Genomic DNA, 9,732 nt, shown 5'->3' with positions numbered 1-9,732 from the left:
TGCCGAAGCATCTATCCAGCCTGGTATCCTGTGAAAGTTTGTTATTTTCTGAGTAGACATTCTTATAGAGTATTGTCTTTAAAATCAGATTGTCTCTTCTATATTGAAAGCATTTTTATGTTTTCTAATTTAAAAATTAATATTTTCTTATAGATACTGTGCAATAAAGCTGAAGTAGAATGTGTGGTTTTGCAAATGCTTTAACAGTTGATAAAATTTTACATTTGTAAAACTAATATATTGTACTGGGACAAAATAGTTTCAAATTATATTTTAAAAACCTTAAAAAAAATAAAGCTTCCCTGGGATATTGCATGCAAATCCATTGCTTTAATGACTTGGCGTCAATGTTCATAAAATATTATGCAACAAGTAAAATGAAAAGTGTATTGAGGGGAGGTTATTCCAAATGGCAAGTAAAAAAGAAAACTAAAACGATTTTTATATATTCCATATTGTTTCTGATGTTATCATCTTGTTTCATGCAAAATTCTATCTGCCGTATTATAATCACATAAAGGTTATGTATTTGTGTAGATAAGGATTAGAAAGGGCAGTGAGAAGGCCTACTTAGATTTCTGGTCTGGTGGATAAATCAGTATGTCCTGCGTGTTTACTCAGCTTCTCCTCCTTTGGGAAACCTTCCATCCCTTGTGGCAGTCTAGGGAAGCATCAGTCACGGTGCCTTCACCTTCACTGCGGGTTTGGGGCCCAGACTGCATCCCAGTCTCCCAGGCACAGTTTCTGTGTCACTATCATTTTGGAGACTTCCTGTCAGCAAGGAAGCGTGCATCTTTTGACTGGATGTTGGTGGTTAGTTTCCGGGCAGAGCCTGCCATCAGGATGCAGTCAACCATAGAGAGAAGCAAGGGTAATAGATGAAGAGGGATTCTGAGCCCTACAACCTCATTTGAATTCCTGGATCCTGCTGTGCCTGAAACTACATCTACCCTTTCAGATTCCCCAATTATATAAGTCAATAAATGTCTTCTGTTGTTTAAGCTACTTTTGAATTCAGCTTCTATGGTTTTCAAACAAAAATCCTGACATAGGTTGGCAGTCACGGGCAAGAACAACAAAAAAATGTCTGTTTAGAGTTCCATTAATGATGCTATAACACTGATAGTTAAAAACTATTCCCACCCCCAACACACAAACACATATGGAACGAATTTAAGTGTGAGGACATCCTCCCCCATCCCTCATAAGAGAAATTGTGCCAATTGGCCATATTAACAGAGTTTTTTTAAATAAACTTTTCTGTATTAAAAAGCAACAGTCTGAAGTATTGTCCAATGTAAGTGCTGTCAATACAAATCACTGGTGGAAAGGAGCAGGACACACCCTCAGCAAAGGTCATACAATGGGGGGTAAAATGTTTGTGTTCTTTGGGGAGGAATTTTTGCTCTGTCCTGTGGAGGTCATGGACACTTCTGCCCCAACAGCTGCCTCTGACTTCGGGAGAGCTTCTACCAGTGGAGGCAGCTGAACAGTGTCAGCTGTGTGCTGGAGAGGGTCCCGCTGATCACCTGAATGCTGAATATGCCTCATGGGGCCATCTTTTGTTTTGTTTATAGTCTCTCTGGTGATCTCATCTGCTGAAGGAGAGAGAAGGCAGAAAGAACAAGCATTCGAATGGGGATTATATGGGAACTGTCCTTTAGGCTGTAAATCACTTAGTGGAAACCATGACTGTGATGATATAAAAACAGCTCATTTGTAAAGCGCATTCAATGTGCCAGGCATTATTCCAAGCACTTTCTGTGTACTAATTCATCTGACCATTTCAGCGACCCTGGAGAATAGGCATTATTCTCGTTCTCATAAATGGAGTTACTGAACTACAGAGAGGTTAAGTCCATACCTGATAAGCGGTGGAGCCAGAATTCAATCCCAGGCAACCTGGCTCTTGTGACCATGTGCCTAACCACTAGGCTATATTGCATATAAAAATTTGCAAAATACCATAATCTGGCACGGACAAATTCTAAAGGTACTTATAGGGCATAAAGGGGTGGACACAGTTAAGGAAAAGGGGAGGAGGAGAAAGGAAATTGATTATAGGAGAACAATGGAAAATCCTAATAAGGAGCAAAAAAGGGAAAATCCCAAAGGTAAGAAATGGCAGGCTTCCTGGTCTACGGGAATAGGACTATTTGACAGCCTGTACCTTTTATGCTCGAGTGATGATGGCCTTGAACCTTGTTCTTCCTTGTCTCAGAGGAGAAAACAAAACCGGATTTCCTCAGGGTCTGGGGCCTGGGCTGGGGCTTGAGGTTCCTAGACTGATGAATCCAAGCATGCTTGAGGGCCTGGTCCGGGGTCATGCGAAGAGAAGGTTCCCATCTGCACCCCAACAAAGCCCAGCATGGGTTACTGTTTTACTTCCTTTTAGTATATTAAAACATTTTAAAAACCCAATAAATATTTTTATTTAAGCTACGTTGATATCTCAAAGATATCGTCACAGAACAGAGATTATAGCATATAACTTAAAAGTACCTGGAAACAGCTATTGAAAATAATCTTTTTAGAAGATGTGTATAACAAGCCAGGGAATGTATATTACACTCCATGTCTTCCAGAACATCTAGAAATTCCCTTATCAGAAATATTATTTTACAAAAGCTTAATCAATGAGATTTAGGGTTTGGTAAGCTAAGCATATTAAAAAGAAAGAGATGCTTAATTTCAATTTCCAGACTACAGAATTGGGGCTTCCAAATATATTGCAAGAAGAGTTATAGAATTCTAGAATATTCAGATTTGCCAGGGGACTTGGATATAATCAAATCAAACTTCTAATTCAGTAGCAGAATACATTGACCAAGCTCCCATCTTGGAATCACCCTGTAATTCTCTAATACTTTCAGTGACAATGCACTAACTCTCAGAACCATCTATTCCAATTTTTAAAAACTCTGATTCTTTGAAAGTTCTTGAATTTTATTGTACCAAAACTGGTTTGCTTCCCAGTAACTTGTACCCAGGTCCTGATTCAACCGATTAGCATCATACAAAATAACTAATTCTTCTTTTATGTTTCAGCCCTTCAGCTATCTGAAAATATTTACATCACTACTAACTAATGATTATACAACATGGTTTTCACCATCTGGCCACCTTCTGAGATAAGGATATTTTAGCAGTTGTCTAACTAATGTCCACCATGGTGGGAATAGCTTCTATAACTGCAGGGAGGCAGTATTAACATTCTAGACTAATCAAGATCCTAAACAGCTCAAGCTCTCATTTTTGTGTCACATGAACGGCTGTTAAACAAATCTCTCCTTTCCTGGACTTTTGGAGTTAGTCTACAAAGTCTAAACACAAGGCTTTACATTTATGCCTGTTGAACTTGGCTTGACACTTTTAGTCTCTCGTTCCAAAGATTTGCTAATTTGCAATTAGGTAACAGTCCCCATCAACTTGACTGCCTCTTGCAAGTTATGAGTAATTAGTCCTTTGCACTAAAGAAGAAAATAATGTGGCTGGGCACGGTGGTTCACGCCTGTAATCCCAGCACTTTGGGAGGCCAAGGTGGGCGCATCACGAGGTCAGGAGATTGAGACCACCCTGGCTAACATGGTGAAACCCCATCTCTACTAAAAATACAAAAAAAATTAGCCAGGCTTCGTGGCACGTGCCTGTAGTCCCAGCAACTCCGGAGGCTGAGACAAGAGAATCACATGAACCCGGGAGGCAGAGGTTGTAGTGAGCCAAGATCACACCACGTTACTCCAGACTGGGCGACGGAGCAAGACTACGTCTCAAAAAAAAAAAAAAGAAAGAAATGAAAATAATGTCTTCCTTGGTGCTGAGCTGTGTTCTGGATGGTTGGGGTTTCTGGATAACCCATCTGTCTCAGCAACTGGTTTCTGTTTGTTAAGGTAGAGGTAAGATGGGGTATGGAATCCTTCTCTACCTTGATTATTCCGATAAGTGAATAGCATGGCCCTCTAAGTTGGGAATACTTTCAACGCTACCTCATGGTTCACCCTCTGAGCTAGTACCAAAATTCCAGAGTGCACAGATGCCAGAAGAGTATTTTGCTAACACCTCTCCATCCAACTGGAAGAATAAGAGAATATAATGATATGGCCTTCTAAAACTACTAAATTATAGGACTGATAGAACTGGAAGGGAGCTTAGGAATACCCCGTTTTATAGGAAAGGACACTGAGGCCCAGGAAAAAAGTGATGACTTGCCAGGTATCACATGGATAATGCACTTGCTACTCAGTGGAGACAGATTTACCTCTTTAATAGCTGTGAAATAATAACAATAGCTAACATTTTCTAAACACCTTTTAAGCTAGGTGTTTAAAAGTACTGTGCTCAGTACTATGACTTAAGTACAGATCTAATCTCTAAGATTCAAAATATGCATATAGGTTGTAAAAAATTTTACAGAGTAAATGGTTTACAGCTCACCCTTCCCCTAATTCCCTACTATAAGAGGATTTGGGTTCTAAATCCTAGGGGGTTAGGGACAGGCCCTGAAACCAGTTTAAACTGGATGTGTATGCAAATCATTACAACAAGCACTCAGGAGGTTGGCTTCAGCTCACAGAGCAGGACATTTAAGACTGGCCTACAGTCTCACTGCCAAGCAGTTTGAGGCCAGGAAGATGCCAAACTCTGCCACACGTTGTGTGATCAAGGGCAAGTCACTTAATCTCTTTGAACCACAACCTCCATACCTGCAAAACAGAGCGGATCATCTGCCCTGACAACACACAGTACGGAGAGAGAGACGTCTCATGAGACGACAGATGTGGAAGCAATTTGTAGACTTTAAAGGTCTATTGTTAGCGTTTCTTGTTACTTTTATAACGTCTCCCAGCCTTAGACTTTTACCAGCAAACGTGTGTGAAAGTACAGCATTTAAGAGGAAACCCAGAGGCAGAGATATTCCAACGAACTCACACCAAACACCTTCTGAGAAAGTCCAGGAAGCTGGTGTCATAGGTTTTCAGCACCATCATGAGGTCCTTGGAGTCTGGGTATCTTTTCTTCCCCCTGTTGTTGGTTATACTTTTAGGCAAGCCTTTGGAATCTGCAGAAATACAACATTCTGTATTTAGTTCCAGGCGTAAATGTTTAGTGGTCACATCATGCTGCTGCTTAGAGTGGCCTCCGTGGCTGTTTCGCTCTTGGTCTTACACACTCGCCTCATGCCACCCCCCAATAAACATACACACAAGCACGCCACAGTCTCAGTCTGAAATAACCACGTGTAGATTATCCAAGGAATACAACTAACTTTAAAAATTTATTTTTTCCTACTATTCAGTATGTTCTGAGCTTCCTTCTACTACCTCCTCTCCAAATCAAATAGTTTAAATGGTTTAGCACTAGCCAAGATAAGATAACACTAATGATGACAATCACAATAGTGAAGTAAATCATCAGGGGCAAGGTCCTGTGAAATTGTACAAATATCCATTTCCTTTTGAATCGTGGCCTCAGCCCGCCCACTTTATCCTACGTTGCCCTTTTTATGAATGACCAAAGAAGAATCAAGCTCACAGTCTTATAAATAACGAAGCCCCTAAAGTCATGGTCATGTAACCGTTTTCCTGTGTAAGCTTTTCTCACTCTAGCCCTCATCCATCATTCCCTCCATCCCCTTCTTACGGCCTGGGCCACCTAAGTATAATATCTTACCAGGCTTAAGACAACCCCATTTTGCTGCTAATTAGGGGTTTTAACCAGGAGGTGTCAGGGGCTGCGGAGCTGTTGGGAGCCCAAACCTGGGAAAGGGGGAGTCAAGAAGTGAAGGGGACAACAGTGTTTCCCAGACTCCTCTTGTCACAAGGAGCTGTTATTTAAAATATTAAATCCTGGGTCCCATCTCAATCTTCCCACAGCATACCTTATAGAAGAGAATCACAGGAATTAGCTTTTTTAGCAAGCTCCCCAAATGATTCCTGCATTTGGATAAAGTTTGGAAAACACTGACGAGGATGCATTTTTCTCAGCAACATTCCTTCTTTTGCAGGAAGCGAAGATATGGATGTTGCTGCAAGAATCCCACCACCATCCTAAAGCCTCGTGCTGATGTAGGAATAAGCAGCTCTACAAAGTGGACGTGCCTGTGTCTTCAGTGCCTTCCCACGAAGGTGCTCTACGCTCCCTTCCTGCTAGTCCCCATCTAGATGCTATCTTGTAGTTCAGCGTCACAGGCTCAAGATGTGTCTTCCCACAGTGACTCTGTCCAGTCCGAGAGCCTGAATTATTAAGTTGTGGGTAGAAAAAGTATATTTGGGATCCACAGACTAGTTTCCTTGCTCCATGTGTAAGTTAGGGAGCCAGACAGAACCCCTCTGCCCACCACCAGATTGCTCTGTTAATGCGTGGGCACCATTCTGTGGCAACCAGGACACTGCCCTGCTCAGAAGCAGTGTCTCCAAAGCTCCAGCCATGTTTAAAGAGTTTAAAGGCGATGTTTAAAAGAGTTAACAATTGGAATGAATGACATGGGACCAACTAATCAGAATGAAGACAGCCGTGGCCCTGGAATAGGATCACAGAGCACCTCCACTTGCTTGGCCTTCAACTTTGAGTTTTTTGGATCACAGGGAGTCTAAGGAGCCCTGGGAGAGGGCCAGGGAACCTGCAGCTGTGGCAGGGCTCAGGGCTGTGGCTTTTTACCAAATGGTACAGAAATAGGCAAATTACAACCCCTACATGGCTGAATCAGTGCATCCTGACCAGCGTGACTCAATCCCTTTTGTCCATGAGGATGTTTTGGACCTTCCTACTGATGGGGCAAGTTGTGAACAGAAGTTGTGTGATTTGCATACACATTCAGAGGCTGCTCACAGTTGAAAATCAGAGGTGGGAGGACCAGGAATGTCTGAGATTGCATAGTCAGAGGGAGTCCATGAACCGACCTGACAATTGCTGGTTAGAAATGCCACTCCAGGTAGCACAGAGTCGCGTCTGTGGAGTTCCGTTTTGCTCATATCTAGCTTTGCTCCACTTTGCTGACCTTCAGGCTACTTTGGCTGTTTCTATCTGGGACTCTTAGCTTCCAGTGGTTCTTTAAAGGGATTTTAGGTTTGGGACTTGCTGCAACTTTTTGGTGCATGTGCCTGGAAAGCGCTGCCTCAGTTAGTAACTTGCTGACCCATCCTCCCACCTTGTACATCACCGCTTAAATAGGAAGGCAGTGGACCACAAAAATCCAGATTCTGGGAATCAGAAGGAGAGGGCCAGCCTGGGCTGTGGACAAAGTTTACTCCCTACAATCAGACAAATGACATACATATAACTCCCAGCCATAACTCATCAAAGCAAAACTACTCTGATAGTCCTTGCTTAACCGTTGTAATGAACCTGGCACAGTGAGGATCTGGAGGATAAGAAGACTTTTAGCAGGGCAGACAGTAATGCAGCAATGGAATTTTCCACTGTTCTTGAAATGAAGCTTCTGCTCTTTGATTTCCCTGCACAGTCCACAGTGTGAGAGGACAAGTTGCTTGGGAGAGTGGGGAGAACTTCCAGGAGAGGATGCAGTTACAGTATTTTGAGGCTGTAATACTTGCTAATAGCTCTTCTCAACAGGGATCTGGCCATTCTCTTTCTTCTGAACATTTTTACTGTCAAGACCCCATTCCCATTGCGGCTGCCCCATCCCATCTCCATTATGCTATCTGGTTCCACTGTTCATTATCTTTTACTTCTGTGAAAGAAGCTCTTAATCACAGCCCCCACTTTGCTATGGCCAGGGGAAAAGAACGAAATGAGCTTTAAGGTATGGCAGGTGTCTTCGAGGCCTGCAACACTTCATTAGACACAATAAGGAAAAGAGAGTTAGACCTGAGGACTCACCGAAGAACGTCTGTCTCCTGGAGGCCGTCTGAATGAAGCGGGCTGGCGGCAGGCCCAGCACCTTAATAAGGACAATTCAATTGATTCACTCTTTGTGGGATCAGAGATTCAAAGACCGAGGGGCAGGGCATACTTTGGCCAGGCTTTGCCTTCTACATATAAGGATTTAATGTATTAATAACATCGGGTCAGTAGCAGAGCAAACCCAGAGCCTGGGCTTTTTAACTCCTAATCTGGAGCTGGTTTCATATGCTAAGAAGCAACACCAGCCACGTTATTCTAAACAGACATCAGCACCAAATAGAGGTGGGCCACCACCTTGATAGCAGCCGGATGTCCTTGCCAGAGCAAATAAACTGGTATACATGCTGCCATGTCTGCATTAAAGAGTGACATATCCCAGCATGGAGCACTGGAAAGGGAGGAGAAGAAAAGAAAATGAAAATCACCAGATGAGCATCAGACAATTACAAGACAAACACCTTCTTGAAAGGAAAAGTGTAGCACCTACTTGTTCCTCTTCTCCTACTGCAACTTAGAGGGGCGCACAGAGATAAGGAAATTACAGTGTGGGTCAACTCCCTTGCTGCTCAGTTCCCAGCCATAATCCATGCATGATCCTGCTCTTCTGTTCCTCAGCCCCTTTGACCCTGAGGTCAAGCGGAAGCTGAGTCAGTTCTGGGGTTGTAGGAAAGTTGAAACATAGCCCCGAGCTCTTTGGCATTGGAAGCAGCAGTGGTCTGGGGATGCTTCATTCATTACCGACCTTAGAAGCCATCTACCCGCTCCCCTCATTTTATAGTCCAGAGCCGGGAAGTGACTGGTGAAAAAGACGGAGCCAGGGCGAGACCCCGGGTTTACTGACCCACAGGCCAGTGTTCATTCCACCACAGCTGCTTTACCTACATTATTTTAATATTCTATTATTCGTTTCAATCATGACATGAAATTCTCTATGTTTAGTCATTCTCAAGGCTATATGTGTTTCTCTCTCTGTAACTTTGAGACAATCTGGAAAATAGAAATTTGGCAAAGATAGACAGATAGACACACACCTTGGTGTTTGCACACAAAAGATCTTTGTTCACTGGGAAAATCCTAAAATGTAAAATTTTAAACTTTTAAGGTTATTTTTCTATTTTGTCTAATTTAGCTCCATAACAAGGTGGCTTTCAAGTGAAAGCATAATAGATATAATTCATAATCATATCATGAGTTTTGGTAAAGCCTTGCTATTGGGAGATAATTTTCCCAGAAAACTCATTTCCCATTATGAATGACTCATGCCTGAACAATACACATATTTTGAAGTCAAATAATTTCCAATTCTTTGTTTTTAACATTTTAATCAGGTTGTCAGCTGACAGGATGGTAAACATAACTTTAGATGACAGATCACCATTTGATTTTTACATAGAACTCAAAAGGAGTCACCAAATTAGACGGCCCTAACTAGAACAGGCTTCCTCTCTGGGTTCACATCTGCACCACCAAGCAATCAGAATCACATTGATCCTGTGCCCGGGCATTCTAGTAAGATGCACCATTCACCTCTGGGTATAAGCATTAATTGGAAAAAGAAAACCCAGCTCTCTTCATTTTTCTAAGAGCTGCATGCTCAATAAAATTTCACATTTTATTTTTGATAATTATCAAAATTTGCACACCAGATATATTTTAATGGTAACTTACCAGAAAAAAATTTTTACACATGAAGCTTATGGAATCAGGAAATTTTTAAAGCTATAAAGATTGATAGCTTTAGGCCAGGTGCAGTGGCTCACACCTGTAATCCCAGCACTTTGGGAGGCCGAGGCGGATGGATCACGAGGTCAAGAGATTGAGACCATCCTGGCCAACATGGTGAAACCCCATCTCTACTAAGAACACAAA

At 42.2% G+C, this 9,732-nt stretch overlaps 1 protein-coding gene across 1 annotated transcript; it reads right to left on the bottom strand.

Annotated features, from left to right (window-relative positions):
* Positions 1 to 1,237: 1,237 nt before the first annotated feature.
* DYRK4 (dual specificity tyrosine phosphorylation regulated kinase 4) lies at positions 1,238 to 8,617 on the bottom strand. The gene is made up of 5 exons (XM_032254211.1): positions 8,606 to 8,617; positions 7,840 to 7,900; positions 4,930 to 5,059; positions 2,171 to 2,346; positions 1,238 to 1,598 (listed from the first exon to the last, which is right to left on the bottom strand). Exons 1-5 carry the CDS (start codon positions 8,615 to 8,617, stop codon positions 1,357 to 1,359), a joined length of 621 nt encoding a protein of 206 aa, XP_032110102.1. The 3' UTR covers positions 1,238 to 1,356.
* Between the last annotated feature and the right edge of the window lie 1,115 nt (positions 8,618 to 9,732).

The sequence above is a fragment of the Sapajus apella genome, unplaced genomic scaffold, assembly GCF_009761245.1.
Source record: "Sapajus apella isolate SASKATOON/1434 unplaced genomic scaffold, GSC_monkey_1.0 scaffold86, whole genome shotgun sequence".
In the NCBI taxonomy this organism is placed as follows: Eukaryota; Metazoa; Chordata; class Mammalia; order Primates; family Cebidae; genus Sapajus; species Sapajus apella.
The sequence above is the reverse complement of the archived record's forward strand: the minus strand, read 5'-3'. Positions and strand labels throughout refer to the sequence as shown.

Bases quoted from the DNA above. Each gene is read 5' to 3' on its own strand.
- DYRK4 (XM_032254211.1), bottom strand. The intron at 2,347-4,929 runs GTGAGTTCGTTG...GTTGGGGTGCAG, and splicing joins TTTCTCAGAAGGTGTTTGGT to ATGGGAACCTTCTCTTCGCA. The intron at 1,599-2,170 runs GTACAGGCTGTC...TCTCTCCTTCAG, and splicing joins TCATCACTCGAGCATAAAAG to CAGATGAGATCACCAGAGAG.